At 42.0% G+C, this 25,810-nt stretch overlaps 1 protein-coding gene across 2 annotated transcripts in view; it reads left to right on the top strand.

Annotated features, from left to right (window-relative positions):
* Positions 1-25,544, top strand: part of LOC145357536 (sodium-dependent serotonin transporter-like) — an 84,400-nt gene extending 58,856 nt beyond the window's left edge. For both annotated transcript variants that reach the window (XM_080210986.1, XM_080210987.1), the window contains exons 8-14: positions 213-340; positions 3,895-4,007; positions 6,679-6,810; positions 8,717-8,816; positions 10,633-10,733; positions 16,892-17,059; positions 20,610-25,544. In XM_080210986.1, the coding sequence (XP_080067112.1) occupies positions 213-340; positions 3,895-4,007; positions 6,679-6,810; positions 8,717-8,816; positions 10,633-10,733; positions 16,892-17,059; positions 20,610-20,687 (820 nt within the window). In that variant the 3' untranslated portion in view covers positions 20,688-25,544. The remainder of the gene's footprint in view (positions 1-212; positions 341-3,894; positions 4,008-6,678; positions 6,811-8,716; positions 8,817-10,632; positions 10,734-16,891; positions 17,060-20,609) is intronic.
* The last annotated feature ends 266 nt before the right edge of the window (positions 25,545-25,810 follow it).

Below are 25,810 nucleotides of genomic sequence, written 5' to 3'. Positions count from 1 at the left end.
TTTAACCAGGGAGTTCATACTCCAACCTCAATTGCCTGAGTGAAGTCATTGCAGTTAGGATGTATTAAGCAGGTGCGATAAGTATTGTATAGAATGCTGCAAATGCTTTTTGTTTGACCACATTCAGATTGTTTGCTGGTTTGTGAGGACTAAGGATGTGACCATCAAAACTGAATTGAAGCAATGGACTCTTTCTTGTTTACTCGCTTTAGGGATGCTTTGATCATCAGCACTGTGAACTGCTTGACCAGTTTCCTGTCTGGTTGTGTTATGTTTACTGTCCTTGGCTACATGGCAGAAATGAGGAATGAGAAAGTAGAAGATGTAGCCAAAGATACTGGTAGGATGACAACGTGTAAACCTCTGACAATTCTTTAAAGTTTAAAGTTTTAAAGTTTATTTATTAGTGTCATAAGTAGATTTACGTTAACAGCGCAGTGAAGTTACTGTGAAAATAACCTAGTCCCCACACACTGGCGCCTGTTCAGGTACACTGAGGGAGAATTTAGCATGGCCAATGCACCTTACCAACACAATGGATTGTCAGAGCAGTTGTAGAATTTTCACTTTAATTGTGGTCCTAAGACCAACATCCATTGATTAGAGCAGGGAGAGAGAGGTTTTATTGGGTTAGATTGGCCTGATGCCCGAAGCCAGTCCACCATCTACAAGGCACAAGTTAGGAGTGTTATGGAATACTCCCCACTTGCCTGGATGAGTACATCTCCAGCAACACTCAAGAAGTTTGACACCATCCAGGACAAGGCAACCCACTTGATTGGCAGCACATCCACTGCCTTAAACATTTCTTCCCTCCACCACCATCGCAGAGAGGCAGCAGTATGTATCATCTACAAGACGCACTGCAGCAACTTGCCCAAGCTTCTTTGACAGCACCTTCCAAACCTGTGACCACTACCACCAAGGAGGACAAGGACAACATGGAAGCACTACTTGTAGCTTCCCCTCCAAGTCACACACCATCCTAACTTGCAAAGATATCGCTGTTCCTTCATTGTTGTTAGGTCAAAATCCTGGGACTCACTCCCTAGTGGCATTGTGGGTGCACCTATACCATGTGGGCTGCAGTGGTTCAAGTAGACAGCTCACCACCACACCCACAAGGGCAATTAGAGATGGGCAATAAAAATGTGATGCCCACAGCCCAAGAATGAATTAAGAAAATGTAACATACAGGTCTCGGACATTGCACTTCTGTAGTGCAGACGTGCCTGGAGACTATGGTGTTGGTAACATAAACCAAAACATATAACACTCTATGATATCTTGGCATTGTGCACTGTTCAGAAAGCAGATGATTGTGACATAGATTGGTTCACGGTTCCAGTGAATGAACTAACCAGACAAAAAACAGAATGTAAGTGACGATAGTCCGCCCCCATTAAGATCAAGAATGAAATTGAATTTGCTGAGATAAGGCCACTGTGATTGCCACAGCAGCATGGCACTGGTGGGCTCAAATACATTGGTGCAATTGCAGGAATCATAATTTATTGCTAACATTAAGAAGTAATCATATTGCTTTTACTAAGCACATTTTGGTATTATTTAGATTTGAATATTATTTAGTGTGGCAGATTTGACAATGTCCAGAGTCCCTTCAAATCAGCGGAAATGATATGTATTTGATGGGAGTCAGCAACCACTTCCCAACCTTAATCCACCATCTAAACATGAATTATTGTCTATATGTAAAGCTGATTGTTAATCTTATGTTTTGTGTTTTTCGTTCTCTGTGCCCATTTGCACTGTATTAAAAATCAAGTAGCAGATCAGAAATGGTACAGGGAGCGCAAACTGCTTGAGCAATGAAGATTTGAAATCTCTGGCTTCCATAATGTTTGCATAATATCAGTGGGAATTTGTGGGCTGGGGAAGGGGCATGGATGGAAGGACTCACTGTGACACTTAATGAACTAATCAGATGTAAAACAATAAAGTCATAGAATCCCTACAGCACAGAATGATGCCATTTGGCCCATCGAGTCTGCACCGACCACCAAACCACCCAGGCCCTATTGCTTAACCCTAAGTATTTTACTCTGCTTGTCTCCCTAACACTTAATGGGCGATTTAGCATGGCCAATCCACCTAACCCGCATGGCTTTGGACCATGGGAGGAAAGCAGAGCACCCAGAGGAAACCCTTGCAGATCCAGGAAGAATGTGCAAACTCCACATAGACTGTGATCCAAGCCAGGGCTCGAACCTGGGTCCCTGGCACTGTGAGGCCACTGTGCAATTTCAAATTCCACTTGTTTCTGTCCATTAGCATAATCATTAAACATCTATTTTAAACAAATCTGGGGCCAGCTGGCATCACATCGTAATGGGTTTTTACCTTGGCCAGTGGCCATGCTGTTTCCAATTGCTTGCTGGCTACAGTGTATTCTAATTATTACGGTGTAACTTAACCAGGAAAGGAACAAACAACACAACCGGCAAACTTACGGCATTGTGGCCAGTATCACAGCTCCAGTGAATTCTGAGTCTTTGGCCAGAATCTTACCACCATTCATGCCAGTGGGGTTTTCCCATCCCGCCGCAGTGAACAGAGATTTGACTGGCTGCCAAATTCTCCGACCTCGCTGCAGTGGGCGTGTGGCGTGAACGGCAGGCAAGATCGCACCCTTGGGTAAATGTTAAGCCAAGCCAACAGAGACAATTAAATTCAGCTGGGTATCAGAATCTTAATACAAACTGACAGTAAGACAGTGAAAGTACACAGTGTAGTGTCACAAGTGTTGAAAAGAATCTTTTCCCTTTATGTAACAATTGCTATGCCTCCCTCTCTAAATTTGAAAGCATTGAAAACTCCTTATTTTAATACATAGGAGAGGCAATGGCTAGACTATGGTATTGTCACTAGACTGTTAATCCGGAAATTCACCTAATGTTCTGGGGACCCAGGTTCGAATCCCACCACCACAGATGGTGGAATTTGAATTCAATAAAAATATCTGGAATTAAGAATCTACTGATAACCTGAGACCATTATCAATTATCTGAAAAACCCAACTGGTTCGCTAATGTCCTTTAGGGAAGGAAATCTGCCGTCCTTACCCAGTCTGGCCTGATTCCAGAGCAACAGCAATGTGGTTGACTCTCAACTGCTCTTGAGCAACCAGGGATGAGTAATAAACGCTGGCCAGCCAGTGATGCCCATGTCCCACGAATGAATTAAAAAGAAAGGAGAGATTCCCCAAGTTAGAAATCGGCTTGTGAATGCAATAATTAAGGTTCCTATTTTATAACATGTTTATTATCCCAGCAATTATGATTTTAAATATTCGAGCCAAAACAGAACTTTGTTGGTCTTCTTTAAGTTTAAAGTTTATTTATTAGTGTCACAGGTAGGCTTACATTAACATTGCAATGAAGTTACTATGAAAATCCCCTAGTCGCCATACTCTGGCCCCTGTTCGGGTACACTGAGGGAGAATTTAGCATGGCCAATGCACCTAACCATCTTGCCATTCTATGGGAGGAAATCGGAGCACACAGAGGAAACCCACACAGATATGGGGAGAACATGCAGCTCTACACAGACAGTGACTCAAGCTGGAAATTGAACCCAGCTCCCTGGTGCTATGAGGCAGCAGTACTAACCATTATGCCATCATGCCAGAGGCAGTAACTGGGTGTCTATCACTGAAAATATTTTCTGACTATCTAACTCAATGTGCAAGCCTCATCCACTGACTTATGTGAAATACTGAGAATTACAGATAGAAGCTGTGTACAAATATGAATATACAAATAAACAGAATCAGAAAGCGACAACCCTAGCAAATAGCTTGGATGCAGAAGGATTAAAGACGGAAAGTATTAACAGTGCATTATTATTAATCTGCTTTTACTCTTCTCCCTCTAGGCCCCAGTCTGCTTTTCATTACTTACGCAGAGGCAATAACCAATATGCCTGCATCTACATTTTTTGCCATAATATTTTTCATAATGCTGATCACATTGGGTTTGGACAGTACGGTAAGCAAATAAAAAGAAATTACTGACAATGTTGGTCATATGCTAAAATTCATTACGATTCAATAGTATTGACTGGTTTCGTATTTGAACACTTCAGGGAGTATGAAATTTGATAGAATTGGAAGTGTTTCATATACTTACGTAGACTTGTGTTGGCTGAATTGGATTGTTATCAAACAAACACCTCTACCATTTTGAAAGAATGGGGGGAGCTTTACTGGCCCTGATAGGGAGGTTTCTCAGTGGCAGCCGTGGTAATGGCCGAGCTTCCACCAAACAGAGGCGGGCAGCCGATTTGAATGACCAATGGCTCAATGAAAAGCGACTGTCTGGACCTTGGGCATTGTGCCAGTGGTGGCAGTGGACCAGCTCCTCGCTACCATGCAGCTTGATGGCCTCCAGGCTGCTTCCTGGCAGAGTTGTCTGAGCCGGAGTCTCCATGCCGCAGGGAATGGGCTGTTGGCAGCAAATGACACTCCTGCGGCTCAACACTGCCACTGGAATGGCTTTCTCTATATGTAGAAACGAGAAGCAGGACAAGGCCATTCGGCCCTTCAAGCCTGCTGATTATGATCATGGCTGGTCATCAAATTCAATACCCTGATCTCCCCTTTCCCCAAATTCTTGAAATTATACAACATTTTGGCCACAACTACATTCTGCGGTAGTGAATTCCATACATTCACCCTCTGGGTGAAGAAATTTCTCCTCACCTTAGTCCTAAAAGATTTATCTCTTACCCTTAAACTATGAACCTTAGTTCTGGACTCCCCACCATCGGGAACATTCTTTCTGAATCTACCCTGTCTAATCCTCTTCGAATCTTATAAGTTTCTGTGAGATCCCCTCTCACTCTTCTAGACTCCAGTGAATATAATCCTAACCGACTTAGTCTCTCCTCATATGACAGACCTGCCCAGGACTCAGTCTGGTAATCTGTCGCTGTACGCCCTCTTTAGCAAGGACATTCTTCCCCAGATAAGGGCACCAAAACTGTTCACAATATTCCAGGCGTGGGCTTACCAACGCCCTATACAATTGCAGCAAAACATCTCTCTGCTTGTACTCAAGTGCTCGTGCTACACGCTCAAGGCCCCGGTTTGCTTGGTCCTTGTAAAGATGTATCCAATGCATCCTCTTCCGTGGTTTTCCTCAGAATGGGGGTGCCTTCACATTGCCCTTGTTGTCTCAGTGCTAGCCACCTCTCTGTGTGGAGCTACTGAGGCTCTGAGTTGCCCTGCCTGCCCACAGATTGGGCTGGCAGTGTGGAAGACCCATCAATGTCCTTAACCCACCCTCCCTGCCTGCCAGCTCCTAATTTCCCCTCTCCTGGCAATAAAATGCGAGGAAAGTCTCGCCTGCTGCCCGGCCACCTGGAAAACCACCCTGGCAATCGGGCCCCCACAATTGCGCCAAAATCTCGCCCAAAAGGGTTAAACATGTACTTGCATCCACTCTGCTGCATCGTCCGGGAGCTTCCTTTCCAGCTGAGTGTGTGCGCTTCCAGCATGCTTCCCACACTTGAAAAGAGGTGCAAACATGCTTTTGAAAACACCATCTGGGAAATGTTCGTCGGGTATTTACAGTGGAATTAATCTTGTGTGTGTGGCATTGTGCACTGCTTACACTGCTGAATTGTAAGCACCACACATGACTGCATCAGCTTTCACTTCACATTGGATTACCGATCAAAACAACACAGCTTCAGCATAAAGGAAGACAATTGTCAGTAAAAGAAAAATCAATGCAATCGAAATGCATCAACACATTGAGAGAAAGGCCACACATTTTTGCCTTCGTTTAGATGATGCATTTGTTTGGATCCAGTATTATCCACCTGAATTCATACAGTGCAGAAGGAGGCCATTTGGCCCATTGAGTCAGCACTGACTCTCCAACAGAACATCTTACCCAGGTTCCCTACCCTAGTCCCAAAGCCCCACGCATTTACTCCATTAATCACCCAACCTGCACATCCTGGGACACCATTAGCACGGCCAGTCCACCTAACTAGCACATCTTTGGACTGTGGGAGGAAACTGGAGCACCCAGAGGAAACCCACACAGACACAGGGAGAAGGTGCAGACAGACACCCAAGGCTGGAATCGAATTTGGGTCCCTGGTGCTGCGAGGCAGCAGTGCTAACCACAGCGCCACTGGTTATGGAACAGAGAAGTTGGGGGAAACTGAACAAGAATCAGCCACTTCCTCAGAGGGAGGGAATTACTGGAGGATGTTTCTCTGACAGCCTGTTGGTTGTCTTAGGTGCACAATTCGCAGATGCCCTAGACTTTTCCTGCCGAACTGTTTGAACCTGCTGTGTGGTGTAGTGATGTGTCATTGTCCAACTCCCTGGTGAAATGAAGTTTTGAATAGGAAGCAAACATTGAGAGCACCCATCCAGTGAGTGTGGAAACTGCTTTCATTAGAACTCAACAGCTTTCCTTTCCCAAGGTCTAAAAGCATTTAGCATTTAAAAACTGCACCCAATCCCTTCCAAACTGATCTTTTCACCTCATTTAATAACTCTTCTAGTTAATATACTATAGGCAGAGCTCATAGCGGTATAAACAGTGACAAGAAATGAACAGTTTCTGTGTGCTGTTTTACAATTCGTGCAAAATAAGACTGCCGGCCACTTTGCTAAGATCTTCTGTTGTTGTTCCTCAGTTTGCAGGCCTGGAAGGTGTGATAACAGCAGTGCTTGATGAATATTCAGCGTTACTTCGAAAGCACCGAGAATGGTTTGTGCTTGGCCTGATCATATTCTGCTATTTGGGAGCATTGAGCACCCTTACATACGTAAGTGGTTTAACTTTAATCCTAATAAGCTGATTTCCCTTTTCCTTTCTAACTTGTTTTTAATTCATTCGTGGGATATGGGCATCGCTGGCTAGCCAGCAGTTATGGCCCATCCCTCGTTGCCAGAGGGCACCTGAGAGTCAACCACATTGCTGTGGCTCTGAAGTCATATGTAGGCCAGACCAGGTGAGGACAGCAGATTTCCTTCCCTAATGGACATTAGTGAACCAAGTGGGTTTTTCTGACAATGGTTTCATAGTCGTCAGAAGATCTTTAATTCCAGATACTTTTTATTGAATTCAAATTTCACTGTGGCCAGATTCGAACTGGGTCCCCGGAATATTATCTGAGTTCCTGCATTAATGGTCTGGCGATAACACCATTATGCCATCACCTCTCTTTACAATAGAGCCTCCTTTAATGTCTTAGTCTTGGCTTGATATCGTAACCTGTTTACTTTGGTGCCTATATTTTAAGTTCGAAATCAGTCAGCATAATTTGTACTTTGCCTCATTGCAGTTTAACCTTTTGGGAAAACACTAAAAGTGGTAGAACAGAGATGATTCACCCATTGCTTTTCTGACCTCGTGCCTGTTCAATATTTCATATCTTTGCTGTATCTTCTCCAACTCTTATGAATTACTGTTAACTCAATTTGCAGTGTGTGGGGGAAGGCAAGGCAGTGGGACTAAATGAGTTGCCCTTTCAGAGAGTCTGCACCAACAGAGCAGGTTGAATAGCTTCCCTCTTACGCCGTAACCATTCTATGATTCTAAACATAAAAACTGAGAACAGTTCATATATGTTGCCGCCCTCCCACAATGCAATGAAGGTGAACGGCTATAGCAGAGTGCCAGCACAGGTGTAGTGGGCTGAATGGCCACCTTCTACACTGTAAACCTCTTTAATTAGAAGGATTGCTTCTAACAAAAAACTAACTTGTTTCCTCATTATTTCTGAAATGCAGCAGTTGTGAGTCTGTAATGCAAAATGTGATTTGCGCAGCTACAAACGACACAGTAGGTGGAATTTTCCCACCCCGCTGGCCATGGGAACTGTAGCAGGTGTGGCGGTGGACCACGCAAAGGTCCATTGACCTGGGGTGGGATTTTCCGGTCTCAGGGTGAGTGCGGCTGGAAAATTCTGCCTAGTGAATGGGATTCCCTGTCCTGCCCACCACCGGTACTGTCCGTTCCCGTTGAGAACCAATTCAATCAATTCTTCTGCAGCAGATCCTGACATGTCGGGGCTGGAAAGTCCTGGCCAATGTTATTGGCTAAACAACAGAACTGAACCAAGTCCCTGGTGCTGTGAGGCAGCAGTGCTAACCACTGTGCCGCCCTTGTTTTTTAGCGAAATGGTGATGTGGTTATCGAGAAACTCAGGGTAATGCTCTTGGGACCCGGGTTCAAATCCCACCATAGCAGCTGGTGAAATTTGAATTCAATAAAAAAGCAGGAATCATGAATTGATTGACGTAAACGCCCATCTGGTTCACTAGAATCATAGAATCCTACAGTGTAGAAGGAGGCCATTCGGCCCATCAAGCCTGCACTGACCACAATCCCATAACCCCATGCATTTACCCTGCTAATCCCCCTGACACTCAAGGGCAATTTAGCATGGCCAATTCACCTAACCCACACGTTTGGTTATGGGACAAACATTGGCCTTTTAAGGAAAGAAATCTGTTGTCCTTACTTGGTGTGGCCTACATGTGACTCCAGAGCCACAGCAATGTGGTTAATTCTTAAATGGCCTCAGGGATGGGCAATAATTTCTGGCCAGCCAATGTGATGTCCAGTCAGTCAGTCCCAATACTGTAAATAAGTTGATGCAAAGGTTTGATAGGACTATTGGCCAGTTAGTCCAGTCACAAGTAAATGTCATTTATTCCTCATTTCAGGGTGGGGCATACGTGGTGAAATTCTTTGAAGAATATGCCACTGGAGCTGCCATCATTGCTGTGGCGTTTCTAGAATCAATAGCAGTGTCTTGGTTTTACGGTAAGTTACTTTATGTAGAAGAATGCACAACACTGGGGTATATTTGGATACCACTGGATAAAAGCAAATTACTGCAGATGCTGGAATCTGAAACCAAAAGAGAAAATGCTGGAATATCTCAGCAGTTCTGGTAGCATCTGTAAGGAGATAAAAGAGCTGTCGTTTCAAGTCCAGATGACCCTTTGTCATAGACAGTAAATGCCTGTTCAATCTCAGCAGCTCTGACAGCATCTGTGGAGAGAGATGGAGCCAATGTTTCGAGTTTGGATGACCCTTTGAAGGGTTTTTATGCCTCAGATGTTCAGTGTGGGAACCACACCACCAGACTCGTAGACTTCCATGGTAAAGGTTGCAGTCAAAAAAAAGAGAAATCCCAGGTGATAGAGGAGAAACAAGAGAGAGGCTTCGGAAAGAATGTGGGAGATCCAAAACAAGGGGGCATAAAATAAGACCGTTTTTAATGAATCCAAAAAGGAAACTCAGGATAAACATCTTTAACCAGAGTGTGGTTAGGATGTAAAATTTGAAAAATATCACAGTTGAGGTAAATCGTGTCGATTCATTCAAGAGGAGGTTAGTTAAGGGAGCTATCTGAGGGAGAAATAAATAGCAAGATTTGTTGATGGGATTAGATGAAGTAGGGTAGGAGGAGTTGTTGCTTGTGTCGTGTGAATACTGACATGGAACTGTAAGGGAAGATGACGTGGTTCTGCACTGTAAATTCAGTGCAAGTTTGAGTTCTACAACCTGGAAAGAAGGGATGGGACTGCGCTAAAGTGTACAAAATAATAAATATTATAGATAAGGGGTAAACTTGGGTTATTTAAATTAAGTCAGAAAAGTAGAACAGCGGGATGTAAATGGAAATAGATTAAAACAAATTTAGAACAGGTTTCAGGAAAACTGAGATCACTCAGGGGGTGGATTTTCCTGCCCTGCCCACCAGGGGAATCGTAGTGGGTGGGACAAGATGAAGCCAGGGTCTGTTGACCTCAGGCGGATTTTCCATTCTTGGGACGTGTCTGGCTAGAAAACCCCACTCATTGTATTACATGATTCAGCAATCTCTGCGCCAAGATGCTCTTTAAACCCATCCCTTTAGAATCATAGAACTCCTACAGCGCAGAAAGAGGCCATTTGGCCCATCAAGTCTGCATAGACAGCAATCCCACCTACCCCTATCCCCGTTATCCTACGTATTTACCCCAGTAACCCCTTTAACCTACACATCCTGGGACTCTAAGGGGCAATTTAACATGGCCAGTGCACCAAGCTTTTGATCACCCCTCCTAATATTGACTTTGTTTTAAGGCATCTTGATTTTAATGATGCCTCTTTGGAATTGGGAACTCTAGGCATTGTAATGATTGATGTAAGTAGTTTTGATAATTAGTTATGAATAATAATGTAAAATCAAAGGCGAATGTGTCACTTTAAATAATGACCAAATTCGACCTGCAGAGCCGGTTGAGTATTTCTCCTCCATCCTCTGACTTACATTGGAAAACTAGACTTAGTTTGGACTCCCTGGGTGGAATTTACTTGCCTTGCCTGCCAACAGGAATCATAGTGAGCAGGACAAGACCATAGAAAGGTCCATTGACCTCGAACAGGATTTTCCACTCTTGGGGGCGAACGCAACCAGAAAATCCCACCCCCTGTGCAGCGAAGGATTATAAAAACCCTCCAGTAATTGCTCAGTTATTTTAAGTATGTGTACAGAATAGCCAAGAGAGGAAAGAACTACTGTACATTAGAGCTTCCATTTGTTTGACTTGATTCATCTTTTGCTTTCTTTGCTATTCTATTCCTTTAGGAATGAAACGTTTCTGCAGGGATGTGAAGGAAATGCTCGGTTTCAGCCCCGGCTTGTTCTGGCAGATATGCTGGGTTGCCATCAGCCCAATAATCCTGCTGGTAAGATTGGCCTAGAGGACAGTACCCTGGCCAGCTTGCTATTGATTCCTCTGTGTGTGTTGTCTAATACCTAACAAGGCGGAGCACTTGTTTCGGGGCATGGGAAATTGACGGGTGCAACAGCAGTTAGATGTAACATTTCCAGACTATTGAAACAATAACACCAATTCTCAGCGTCAACAACGTGTGCTGTTCTGGGTCAGTGTGATCTTTCTTTGTTTCTTTTGGTCAATCATTCCAGTTAGTGCCAAATGCAAAGCCACTTGTCTGCTGTGCATTCAATATTAGTAGGATTGAAATTATTCACTTTAATGTCAGATGTAAGAGTCCTTTTGGCTGGAGCCAAGGTTGAATATCAACGTTCAGTGCACAATCGCTGAGTTTACTGACCTTTCCAAACCATATAGCCTTAGAAAGCTTGGATGCTTAAAAGGCAGAACACTGTCACAGCAGGATTTTAATATTCCCTGCCTCTTCCATGTAAATTAAAGCTACCTTAAGTAAAACAATTAATGACCATCTGTCCAAATCATTATAGTGAGAGGCATGACATTTCAGTTTTCCTCTGTGAAGTGCCAAGGAAGAGTTTTTTTTTGTGTGAAATGTCAAACTTCTGTTAGTGCTTTCCACTACTCCTTTACAAGTACTTCTGCTTTGACTCCTCATTGTGAGTACACTTACAGACAATGATGTATACTTCTGATACAAGTTCATCTTCCAAACGAGCAAGATTGTGGTATTATTTGGGAGGACAATAGTTCCTCAAGACATATTTTGTGTTATATCAGTTCAAATCCCACATTCAAAACTACTGCGGCACGGTAGCACAGTGGTTAGCACTGCTGCTTCCTAGCTCCAGGGATTTGAATCCCGGCTCGGGTCACTGTCTGTATGGAGTTTGCACATTCTCCTCGTGTCTGCGTGGGTTTCTTCTCACAGTCCAGAGATGTGAGGGTTAGGTTGACTGGCCATTCTAAATTGTCCCTTAGTGTCCCAGGATGCATAGGTTAGAGGAATTAGTAGGTGAATATATGGGGAGAGGGTTGGGATTGTGGTCGGTGCAGACTTGATGGGCCGAATGGCCTCTTCCTGCATTGTAGGATTCTATGATTCTACCATCATTTTTAGGATATACTGACTCTTAGGCCAGCTTCCTGAGAAATTTGAAATGGAGTGCACATTTCACTGTCTACAACAGGCATTCCAGCACTAATCCCAGTCTGAAATATTCTCATTAATATGGTACTTGAGATGAAGTGTCTGAACGAAATAGCTGAACTCTCAAAGCTTGCTCAAAAATTTATGTGGAGTTGTCAGCGTTGGACTTGGATAGGCATAGAAAGTAGTCTCACAACACCAGGTTAAACTCCAACGAGTTGATTTGGTAGCATGAGCTTTCGGAGCACTGCTCCTTCATCACTCACTTGATGAAGGGACAACGCTCCGAAAGCTCGTGCTACCAAATAAACTTGTTTTACTGTAACCTGGTGTTGTGAAACTACTTACTGTGCTTAAAAATTCATTTGATGTACAACTTGTGTAAATACTGGAAAGAAAATGCCACATGCAATGTTTTTATTTTATATTTTAATTATCATGCTGCCTTGAAAACATTTTCTTGCAGATAAACTGGCAACCAGCTTTCAATTTCTGTTCAGGTGCTTCTATACCATTTAAGGCTCAAGTTATTTTGGAGTCCCAAAGTTCTAGGTTAAAACTCTACCCTACGGACTTGAGAACGAAATTCAAGCTTTCCACCCCTGTGCAGCTGGACATGGAAGATTCCCTGATGGTTTTAAAGAAGAGTAGATGTCCAGGTCAATATTTATCCCTTACCCTGCAGCACCAGGTTACCTGGTCACTTAGCTCATTGCTATCTGTACGGCCATGCTTTGTGAAAATTAACTGCTGCTTTCCACTATGTGACTAAAGTGACTGTGCTTCAGTGGCTATCGGGGGTGACTTTATAGTTGAGAAATACCAGACTGCTTCTCAGATAAATCACAGCCAGTTTGACAGTAGGAAAAACAAATTTGTGGGATTTGAACTGATGTAACACAAAATATGTCTTGTGGAACTATTGTCCTTCCAAATAAGATGACGATCTTGCTTGTTTGGGTGATGAACTTGTATCAGAAGTATAATCATTGTCTGTAACTCTATTCACAAAGAGGAGTCAAAGGCTAACTTTCTTTCACTTGTTGTGAAGGAGTAGTGGAAGGGGTAAAATGTAGATGACACATGCACTTTTAAAATCATTTAATAAAGATTGCCATCCTTTGACAGGATCTTCCTGGTGATCTTTTTTAATTCTAAATTTTAATGCCAGTGAAACTGGTTTGGAGGATTTCCTGCACCTCAGAAACTCCCAGGAAGCACGAATTAACGGACATGTTCAGCACCATTCGTGACTCCTCAGATGCTGAAGCTGTCCATGTGCAGATGCAACATTTGACATGTAACAAATGTAACATTTGCACCACACAAATGCCAGGCAATAACCATCACCAATACGAGACATTCTAACCACGGCCCCTTAACATTCAATGATGTAACCATCACTGAATCCACCACTGTCAACATCCTTGTAGACCAGAAACTCAACTGGACTCACCACATAAACACAATGGCTATAAGAGCAGGTCAGAGGCTAGGAATACTGCAGCGAGTAAGTCGCTTCCTGACTCCCCAGAGCCTATCCACCATCTACAAGGCACAAGTCAGAAGTGTGATGCAATACTCCTCACTGGCCTGGATGGGTGCAGCTCCAAAAACACTCAAGAAGCTTGACACCATCCAGGACAAAGCAGCCCCTTGATTGGCACCACATCTGCAAACATTCAATCCCTCCACCACTGCACTCAGTAGCAACACTGTGTACTATCGACAAGATGCACCGCAGCAAAGATCCTTAGACAGCACCTTCCAAATCCATGACTACTTCCATCTAGAAGGAAAAGAGCAGTAGATAAATGGGAACATCACCATCTGCAGGTTCCCCTCCAAGCCACTCACTGTTCTGATTTGGAAATATATCGCCGTTCCTGGAATTCCCTCCCTAATGGGATTATGGGTCAACCCACAGAATGTGGTCAGCAGCTATTCAAGAAGGCAGCTCACCACCAGCTTCTCTAGAGCAACTAGGGATGGGCAATAAATACAGGCCAGCCAATGATGCCCATGTCCATGAATGAATAAAAAGAAATGAAATTTATCCTTTTGGGTTAATAACTGTATACTGATAAACAGCGACATGGTGGTACGTTCGACTCCAGCCTTGGGTGACTGTCTGTTAGAACTTGCATGTTCTTCCTGTTTCCTCCAGATGCTCCAGTTTCCTCCCACAGTACAAAGATGTGCAGGTTAGGCGGATTGGCCATGGTAAATGTGTGGGGTTACAAGGATAGAGTGGGAAGGTGAGCCTGGATAAGAAGTTCTTTCAGAGAGTCGATGCAGATTCAATGGGCTGAATGGCCTCCTTCTCCAGTGTAGAGATTCTGCAATTCTGTTTAACCATGAAAAGAGTTAACAAAGTGAGCAGCATTAGTCCTTAGAAAGTGTGTCTGTGGAATTGACAGTGGAGAGTCAATTCAAAAATGATGTGGTGCATGGACTCTTTCTGCAGTATTGGGATTCTATGGTTCTAATTGTCTTTTAATTCTTAAACACAATCAAATAGCTAAACCAATTCCTTGAATGATGCCTTTATATTCAGTATTTGAAGAAATAGCCTGTTGGGGAAGCTAGCTTGCTGGAAATGTACAATTGATAAATAATGCAACTGAAAGCATTTATTTCAATATAGCTTGATTTATACTTTTGAGTACCTACATTTATAACACTATAGCTTTGAAAAGAACGTGCTTAAGTGTATGTTGATTCTGTTCAACTTCACCTTAATTAAGTTCCATTGTACTGTCATCCTCAGTTTAAATCTATCCAGTTCTAATGCTTTTTCAGTGTCCTTTTATAGCCATTTATGGATAATACCCTGCTGAATCCCAGATGTGTCTTCTCAAGGCTCTTATCAAATCAACTGAATACATAAAATTCAGTGAAGTAAAGTATTTATAAAACGAGGTCAACTGTTTTGGAAGGGAAGATTTGCAGAATTAAGAGCAAGATTTATGCGGCAGACTCAGAATGGATATTTTTGAACATTAAAAAACCAAGTTAATTTTCACGTGATAAAATCCACTTCACAATCAGATGATGTTGCGTTTAGATCCCAAGCCATCCCCCGTCAATTCATTATCTCACTGACAGTTGTGGTATCTCGATAAATGGCATTAATTTACATTTAAGCCCTGTGCATTATTATGATGAAGTAGTACATTGCATCACACAGATAACGCCTGTGTAATGTCTGCTGAAGCTTGCGAAAGGCTACAATCCACTCGATGGAAATGCTGAGAAGTCTCATCATATTAATAGTGTCAAAGCAGCATTGTGTTATTCATATTTAAGTTCAAATAGGCATTGGTTACAATACATAGGAGTAACAACCAATACCATTGTGACACTGTTTAACACAAGCTATTTGTATGGTACATATCCCACCTATTAGTGCCTGACTGAGTTATGATCTTGGACACTTGCAACGTTTCATAGGAGGTAGTCGACCTTATGAGAAGAGAAACATTGGTAATTGCTGAAAAGAGACACTGCTTGCAGCCTTTAATCTTGCACTCATGAGGACATCTGCAAGAATGCCAAATTTCAAACAGTCAACGATTTTGCCTACCAAAAAGAAAAGGGCGCTGACAGGTTGACTCGGATTAGCCAACGTGATGCTGCGGAGGAAGCAATGGGGAACTATAGACTAGCAAAGTTCCCAGCTACTTCACAAAAGGCTCATGGCCTGGACATATTCCTTTTGTTTGCAGAGAATAGGTCTCCCTGTGTGTGAATGCATGTAAAGTGTAAATGAGCCATGTTGTAAGTTTAACTGATTGTCTTAAATCAGTTGTCAATGTAGCTATTAGCACATCATATTGGATAGTCAGAAGCTTTTTCCCAGTTTGGAAGAGTCAGTTTGGATCGTCAGAAGCTTTTTCCTGGGGTGGAAGAGTCAATTACTAGGGGGCATAGGTTTAAGGTGCAAGGGACAGGGTTTAAAGGAGATATACGAGGCAAGTTTTTTACACAAAGGATGGTGGTGCCTGGAACTTACTGCTGGGGAGGTAATGGAAGCAGATATGCTAGTGACCTTTAAAGGGCAACTTGACAAATATATGAATAGGATGGGAATAGAGGGATATGGTCCCAGAAGGGTAGGGGGTTTTAGTTTAGTCGGGCAGCATGGTCAGTGCTGGCAGGCTTGGAGGGCCAAAGGGCCAGTTCCTGTGCTGTAATTTTTTTTGTTCTTTGTTCACTCAGGATTGTCTAGCTAGTGCTGCCCAATTGGGATCACATCTCACAGTCGATGTTTTTTATTCTGGATTTTGCAAGCACAGTGTGGTTGCGTGTGGTCTGCCCATTACAAATAACGAAAGGAATATGCAAGATGGAAACATGTCTTCCTTTGCGTCAATATTCAAGTTGGTACTACCAAGTGACTGTCAGAAAAAAAATGCTGGTCAATGTTTGTCTGTGGCAAGGACATATCCAGTTGGCCTGGTAGTCCTGGATTGTGAAAGGACATTGATAGAGAAGGAGTCACAAGAAGGAATTTATGTAAAAATATTGCACCTTTATTGAATTGTGAATCATCAATTAAAGGAACTTCTAAAACAATGAAACAAGATATTGTGCAAGCTTCATGTTGTCCAGTACAAATTCAATTTGGGGGTAGCTGGAAGTGTGAAATATTGAACACAGAGAGTGTATTTCTATACTGCTTTGGCAAAGGATTCTTGTGCACTTGGGGTTAAAGGTAAAATTTGGAAGGATCCTGGGGATATCTAATCCATGTTCAATCAAATCAGGATATGTTCACTGTTAAATGTCTGTAGTCAAAAGGCTTTCATACAACTTTCTCACTGAAATAACTTTCTTTTGACAAACCCTAATTGTGAAGACATTGAACAGAACCATCAAACCTCTCAATGAACAGAATACTCTGGCATCACAGATAAAGCAGATAGGCAATTTGTTATACATGTGTTGGATTGGATAGCTTCCTCCATTCTGTTGACAACAGTTCTACTTTTCAACAGTTCATCATTGCCAGTTTCCTGTCAGCCCATCGAGAACTTAAGCTGTTTGATTATACATACCCTTATTGGACTGCAGTGGTTGGCTACTGCATCGGTACTTCTTCATTCATCTGTGTTCCATCCTACATGGTTTACAAAATGATAATTACTCCGGGAGCAGTTAAACAGGTATGTGGCCAATGTTCAAGTAAGTGTTGATGCTCGGTTTTACTGATTAGTGGGGGCAGGAACCCTGGGAGGTTGCGGGGTGGGGAGGGGTGGGTGGTGGGAGAACAGAATGTTCAGGTTACTCCAAGGAAAATATGCAAAAGCCAGCAGATTGTTCATTTGAAATGCTAATTTGTGCATTTTCAGAAGTGTGTTTGATATCTCATTTTTTAAGAAGTATTTCTGTCTTCTTGTCCCTTTACTGCCAGTTTTCTCCTCTCCTCCGCTGAAGGAGATGCCTCCTCGCTGGGATGAAATTTCACAGGCGTCAAACTCTGCAGTTATTTACCGATTCTTTTTAATTCTTGGTAGTTCTGAAATTGAGGAGTCTGACAGCACTCAGTTCTCTAATTTGCTGGTCTAGGTCTCACAACTTCAGCACTCATGCGTGTCTGTGACTGTGTGTCTGTGTGTATGATTATGTGTCTGTACAGTGTGTGCGTGTCTGTGTGTGCGTGTGTCTCTGTGTTGTGTATGTCTGTGTGTTGTGTATGTCTGTGTGTTGTGTATGTCTGTGTGTGTGACTGATCCTGAACAATTGCAGTAGTCAGGAAATAAAGCTCGTCAAAATGGGCAGCATAAAATATTATTAAATTATTAAGAGATAGAAACATTATGTGCTATGTATATGTGTGAGAGAGAGCTAAGTTGGCAGCACTCATGGCTTTGAATTTTCACTTAGTGTCCATGGCCCCAGACTCATGAGGGAGCAATGCAGCTGCCAGGAGATAGGTCATTCGGTCAGCAGGGGTCATGTATTCTAGGCAGGCTTAGAAACCCTCCAAGCGGGTCTGGCTTCATCTGCAGCTGCAGAAACCCCCTCCCTCCCCCTGTGCAGGATTTCCTCTTCACATTGGTGACCCAGCTGCTATTTATTATTTTAAATTTAATAACTGTGGAAAGTGGGTGCCTCCATCCTTAGATCATTCTCTCTCTCTCTCTCTCTCTCTCTCTGTCTTGCCTTTAAAAAGCCAGCTTCTGCATCTTCAGTGCTAGAGGGCTTCAGTTTTGGGAGTCCTCCTTAATTGCTCTATAGCCACTTCTTGACCAATTCGGGGAAAGTCACAGCTGAGCCACTACCCCACATAGTGCACAGGCTTTTCCTTACAAGTGAGCCTGACAGTGAGGTGCTGAAACATGCAACCAAAATCCTGCCTGTTCCCTAGTTTGACAATTTTTGATTCTCCTCCCTCAATTAAAAACAGATCAATTTGATTATTCACCTCAACAAATAAAACACAATCAGACATAAGAACATAAGAAATAGGAGCAGGAGTAGGCCATCTAGCCCTTCGAGCCTGCCCCACCATTCAATAAGATCATGGTTGATCTGAAGTGGATCAGTTCCACTTTCCTGCTTTCTCCCCATAACCCTTAATTCCCTTGTCTGTCAAAAACCTATCTACCCATGATTTAAATATATTTAGCGAGGTAGCCTCCACCACTTCAATGGGCAGAGAATTCCAGAGATTCACCACCCTTTGAAGAAGTTCCTCCTCAACTCTGATCTAAACTGCCCCCCCACCTTATCTTGAGGCTGTGCCCTCTAGTCCTGCTGTCCTTTCTAAGCGGGAAGAATCTCTCTACCTCTACCCTATCCATCCCTTTTATTATCTTATACATCTCTATAAGATTCCCCCTCATCCTTCTAAACTCCAGCGAGTACAGACCCAGTCTATTTAGTCTTTCTTCATAATCCAACCCCCTCATCTCTGGTATCAGCCTAGTGAACCTCCTCTGCACTCCCTCCAAGGCCAAAATATCCTTGCGCAAGTGCGGCAACCAAAACTGCACACAGTACTCCAGCTGCAGCCTCACCAGTATCCTGTACAGTTGCAGCAAGACCTCCCTGCTTTTATATTCTATCCCCCCTCGCTATAAAGGCCAGCATACCATTCGCCTTCTTGATCACCTGCTGCACCTGCAGACTGGGTTTTGCGACTCATGCACAAGGACCCCCAGGTCCCTCTGCACCGTAGCATGCTGCAGCTTTTCACCCTTTAAATAGTAATCCCTCCTACTATTATTTCTGCCAAAGTGGATAACCTCACACTTGCTAACATTATACTCCATCTGCCAGGTCCTCACCCACTCGCTCAGCCTATCCAGGTCCCTCTGCAGACTTTCCACACCCTCCGCGCAATTTGCTTTTCCACTCATCTTCGTGTCATCAGCAAATTTCGTCACCCTACACTCAGCCCCCTCCTCCAGATCATCTATATAAATGGTAAATAGCTGAGGCCCCAGCACCGATCCCTGCGGCACTCCACTAGTCACCAACTGCCAATCAGAATAGCACCCATTGATACCAACTCTCTGCCTCCTATTAGACAACCAATCCTCTATCCACGCTAACACCTTACCCCCAACTCCGTGCACCCTAACCTTCTGTAGCAACCTTTTATGAGGCACCTTATCAAACGCCTTTTGAAAATCTAGAATCACCACATCCACTGGTTCCCCTGTGTCTACCATCAGACCAATGATTTATTTATTTACACCTGGGGAACCCAACTTCATAGCCAATAAATGATCATGCCAGAAAGCAGTTATTAAGTAATTAATGAATTTTATTGTAACTGATTATTGCTGTGAGGCAGCCGTGCTAACCACTGTGTCACAGTATCACAGCAAGCTGCTCATTTCTCCATTGCTGGGGAGAGCTGGTATCATGCCCCATTAATTTTAGGTAATATTTTTTAAAGTTGTTCATGAACAATATGGCAGACACTGTACAGGATGTGTTGCTATGTAAGGTTTAACGTGAGCAGTGGTTGCTGTGTCCTTTATCAGCCTGCAGTTGGGTAGATGACACAGCAAAATAGAAGCAGTGTTATTATATATTGTATTATAGTGCTATTACATTATCAGTACACACTGCCCAGATGGTGCTCTGGTACATCTTGTACAAGATCAATTTCTCTTGGACTTATTAAATACGTAAATGATTGTTTTGTTATATTCCTGTTGATCCAAGGGCTTGTGACTTTTTATTGTATAATCTAATAAAGTTAGGCTGGCATGGTGGCTACACTGCTGCCTCACAGTGTCGCGCACCCAGGTTCAATTCTGATCTGTGTGGAGTTTGCACGTTCTCCCCATGGGGTGTTCTCCAGGTGCTCCAGTTTCCTCTCACAGTCCAAAAATATGCAGGTTAGCTGGATTGGCCATGCTAAATTGCCCCTAAGTGTCCCAAGGTGTGTAGGTTAGGGGAATTAGCAGGGTAAATACATGGGGTTACAGGAATAGGGCCTGGGTAAGGGGCCATGCTAAAGATTTGGTGCAGATTCAGTAGGCTGAATGGCCTGCTTCCTCACATCTATGGCTGGAATTTTACTGACACGCCCATCCTGATTCTCGGGGTGGGTGAGTCTTGGAGAACGGTATTCTCCATTGGCCTCGGGCGGGATGTACGAAACTCGGGCAGACGTGCCGGTAAAATTCTGCCCTATGACTCTATGATATGCAATAATTTATTTGCTTTTAATTGTCTTTTTTTGTTATCAAACAGCGGATTTTGAGAAGTGTCACTCCAGAAGTTGAAGAAAACGAAACTCCGAATTCTGGTATCCACCTGAATTCTGTTTGAAACAACCATAGTGAGTGTCCTTAACTTCTTGGACTGGCTGCCCAGATCAGCCAATGGTATTGAGAGGTCAAAAAATCATGCCCCAAACTACAGACACAAGGAGACAAGAGTGATTCTCAAAATGCAGCTTAGTAATGTCAGTATTGCCTTCAAGTTCTTTTGACTTTTCTGTATATTATTGTACTTGAGTCTATTATGTATTCTACAGACACATGCGCACGCACGCGCGCGCAAACACACACACACACACACACACACACACGTAAGCTCAATGATAAAAGTCAGAAAAACATACTAATTTCTTTTTACTGCCTACAGGGCATTATGCTACATATTGTTTTTTATATTTTTGAATACATACCAGTGACTGCAGACTGTTGCGATGTCCTATAATGATGTATTTTGTGTATTTTACGGAGCAATCGATATTGTAATTATAGGTAAGCAATTTATCGGTGAATTACATTATAATTTTTTTATGATCAAGCTGCCAAAGTAATGTTTCAAAGGTAATTATGAATTTGATTTTAACATATGCTGCATTATGGTTGGGTTAGATCTTTGCAATTGACTTGTGTATTGCTTAAAATTGTAGATTGTCCACTTTGAGTCTGAGTGTGGTGATGAACCTGATCTTTGGTTATGTGTTCTGGAGTATTTAACATCTATGTTCAGGGTGCCTTATTCATTGTATTCCATGTTCCAATATTTAAGCTACTGCTTTTATAAACATACAGGTAAATGAGAAACAAAATCACCCAGAGGAAGAGATAACTGGAATAGTAAACATTCATTTTTGTACATAAAAGATGTTCTGTTTTAAATGTATTAAAACAAAAGGAATATAATTTTTACAATACATTATACATAACAGTTTTTTAATTTTCAAACATGTCAAGATAAGTACTGTACTTCAAAATGAATGTGATGGTCACAGAAGACTTTCTAGTCAACTGACGACTAGTTCAATATGAAAAAAGTCAATTGCTGCAAGCAGCAACATCCACTGATGAGATTGTTATAGTTCAAGATAGACTATTTTACACCCCGGTGATAACACAATCCTTAGTCTTCACATATCTGAATGTCTGAGCTGCTCATTTTGATGCAAATAGATCTGTATGGCATTTGCACCCTTTTTCTGCTCAGGACTACAAGTGTTGCCCTGAAGATTGAGGTAGCCAGTGGTATTATCTCATTAGAGAGTTAAGTATGTTTGCTTGGTCCAAGTTATGGTGGAAACTTAAGTTCATCGTATTTAGTTAGCTTTGTAAAAACAAAAAGGCAGGGGCAAATTCCATAATGCAACACTCTTAATACAGAACTAGACATATCATGGCAAGATTCCTATTGCAAATCAACAACACTACAATAGCATTAGATTGCCCTCACTGCTTTATTTTGTATAGTGAGTTTAATGTTATGTCGCATCCAGACACATTATAGGTAATAATGACATATTCATGTAACTGTTGTGGCAACATTTCATTACTATGCTCGTGAAAACTTCCTATCAATTCTGATTCAGTTAGCAGGACGTTAATCGTGTGCTCTTATGGACAGGCGCCATGGCTTTATATTCTCTTTGATGCTATTGCTTAGGACACAGAATACCACAGAGTTCTTTTTCTGCATCACATATGAAATGATGGTGCTGTTTACGCGAACAGTCTGCCATTTTCATACACTACTTCTCAAGCAACTGAGAACCACTGTAAATGTTAAGATCATCCATATAACTTCACTCAAAACTTCACTATTTTAAAACAACCTGAAGAAATTACTTCGATCTGAAGCAGTTGAATTGAAAGCTTTTTGATTGGCACAAAAGAAAAGGGTGAATGGAGACACAATCAAAGAATGTTTCTTCCATTTTATTTCACAGCTTGGCCACTTACAATTTGTACAAGCAAGGAGAGGATTGAATGAATTGGCTGCAGTCTCCTCTGGCGTAGCTGTGGTTTGTGCTAGCTTACACAGCAGTGAGGTGAAATTCATTCCAAATTCAAAATCTAATTACTAAATTCATGTAAAAATGCATCAAAGCACTCAAAAGTGGTCCATATTAAACAGGAGAATGAATATAGTTGAAATTGTTCACCTTGTGTAAATGTTGCTGTCAAGGGGTTTCTGCGATTTAATATATTGTTTGCTGTATTTTATTTCTGAGTTGAGATGATTAGTAGCTTTGGAATTTAATTGCCTGTAAAAAGTCCAACTTACACTGAGACCCAGCTGATGAATGAGTCTGGCCAATTAATAGAGCGATGTGAATATTGTAATTGTAAGCTAGCTTCTGAGATTTGTATGATCTGAAAGATTCTCAATATACAGTGCAGCAGAACACCATCTAGTGGCCTGTGAATCAATCAACTTTAGCACAGAGATTAACTCCTTAAGTACTTGTCCTCAGCACATCCTGTTTTGTGAGCGATCAGCAAAAGGAATTGGCAAGTTTAAACGTAGGATTCCTGCTGAATACATTTATTTCATTTTTATTTCTCAAATTAGCCCCTGCCACTTAGATAACCTCACTGAGTGTGGTGGTCTGCCCACCAACAAAGCATTCCTTATCGTGGGTCTTCCATTTCTTTCCCTTTTCTCCTACCATCAAGATTGAAACTCATCATTCTTTTAAAAGCCATGTGCGGAGGTCAGGATTTGAATCATTGAATCCCTATAGTACAGAAGGAGACCATTTGGCCCATCGAGTCTCTACCAACAACAATCCTACCCAGGCTCTATCCCTTTAACCCCACATATTTACCCAGCTCATCCCCCCTGAAACTTGGGTCAACATAGCTTGGCCAATCAACCTAACCCGAACATCTTTAGAGTGTGGGAGGAAACCCACGCGGACACAGGGAGAATGTGCAAACTCCACACAGACAGTGACCTGAGGCCGGAATTGAACCCGGGTCCCTGGAACTGTGACACAGCAATGCTAACCACTGTGCCACCGTGAATTAAATAAATTAATAATAATAAATAATATTGAGGCTGCGATAGGAGACACACCTTACAACTGTCTTATGTCAATGGAATGAATAACCCCTTAGTTGATTTGGTTTAATTTGTCACATGTATCAGTACACAGTGAAAAGTATTGTTTCTTGTGCACTATACGGACAAAGCATACTGTACATAGAGAAGGAGAAAGTTTAGAATGTCATATTACAATCATAGCTAGGGTGTAGAGAAAGATCAACTTAATATAAGGTAATTCAACACTGGTAAAGTTAATTTAAGCGAGATGTTCCTTCCAGGCTTAATTAGAGTGTTTTTTTCCTATCTGTAGATTTATAAATCTATTTTTGCTTAAACAGTTCATTTATTCTGTGAATTTGTATTAAAGTTAATTTATTAGCGTCACAAGTAAGGCTTATGTTAATACTGCAAAGAAATTACTCTGAAATTCCCTAGTTGCCACACTCCAGCATCTGTTCAATGCACCTAACCAGCACGTCTTTCAGATTGTGGGAGGAAACTGGAACACCTGGAGGAAACCCACAAAGACACAGGGAGACTGTGCAAATTCCACACAGATGGTGATCCAATCGAATCCGGGTCCCTGGCACTGTGAGGCAGCAGTGCTAACCACTTTGGGATGCCAGTAAATCAGATTTTCACGTTAACTTCATTGCAGTGTTAATGTAACCTAACCTGTGACAAGTATAGAAGGCTGGAGGATGATCTTATAGAGGGGCATAGATCAGCTAGATAATCCAGAAGTAGGGGAGTCTAAAACTAGAGGGCATAGGTTTAAGGTGAGAGGGGAAAGATACAAAAGGGTCCAGAGGGGCAGTTTTTCAAGCAGGGTGGTGAGTGTCTGGAACAAGCTGCCAGAGGTAGTAGTAGAGGCAGGTACAATTTTGCCTTTTAAAAAGCATTTAGACAGTTACATGGATAAGATGGATATGGGCCAAATGCAGGCAACTGGGACTAACTTAAGGATTTAAAAAAAAGGGCGGCATGCACAAGTTGGGTCAAAGGGCCTGTTTCCATGCTTAAACCTCTATGCCTCTAATAAATAAACTAAGCTTTAAATCACAAAGTCCTTTAACAGTAACATACTCCTACAATTTAACGAAGCAGCTTTGGTAACAAAAAGTTAAAACTAGCAATGAAAGACTTTGATTTAGATAACAGCAAATTATCATAAAATCCACAAACCTAATTTCGAAATGGAAAAATTAATCAATAACTCTCAATCACCTCATTACTGTTTAGTTAGAGGCTGTACAAGCACAGGTATCGTGTAGGACTGTTGATGACATCAAGTCTACCTATTAAACACATGATTTAACAAATGGGTTAATTCAGTTATGCACATTTTGTGTGTATAAAATGATTCAGAATTCCTCCCACACTCCAAAGATGTTCAGGTTAGGTTGATTGGCTATGCTAAATTGCCCTTTAGTATCAGGGGGCTTAGCAGTGTAGATGAGCTCAGGTACTGTAACATTAATGTGCATTGATTAAGGTGCTGTAGCATTCCAGTCATTTAAACAGAAACCTGTTGGAATTTCCTGCACATTGACCGCTCTTCAGAGTGCGCACAGCTTTACTCACTCTTTTGTTTTTAAGTACAGTATTTTCATATCTGTGAGGTTGCTTATGCAACTGCTTATGTATCAAGCCATTTTTTTGTACATCTACTGTCTTTGTCGCTCAAGTCTGTATGTTTATTGACACTGTCGGGGTATGTGTTCCTGTCCAAAGTCTTGGTCCAGCTTTTGTATGTATGCAAATTATATTTCTAAATTGTTGTAGTAATTATATCCTGTAAATGTGTGCCTACAGTTACTGACATTATTTTACATGTTTATTAAATAAAGGTTTATCATTTCCATTCGAGTGAATAGCTTGATGACTTCATAAATTTGTACAAGACAGCAAAGGCTATGCGCATTTTCCGTTGCTTCCTGCCCAACTACTACGAGTTTTATTTTGCAGGATCTTTAGTTTGAAATTTCAATTTTTCATTTTTCCATCTTTGTCTTTGAAAACACAAGACTACAGAGGTAATATTATAAATCCACTATTTTGCAAACAAATTTATTTTCCTGTGAAGTTAGAGAGGTTTTGAAATTGTTCAAGTCAAATTGCATTTCTTATTTCGA

The sequence above is a fragment of the Carcharhinus amblyrhynchos genome, chromosome 23, assembly GCF_965287045.1.
Source record: "Carcharhinus amblyrhynchos chromosome 23, sCarAmb.v2.hapA, whole genome shotgun sequence".
NCBI lineage: Eukaryota > Metazoa > Chordata > Chondrichthyes > Carcharhiniformes > Carcharhinidae > Carcharhinus > Carcharhinus amblyrhynchos.
This window is presented reverse-complemented; position numbering and strand designations above follow the sequence as displayed.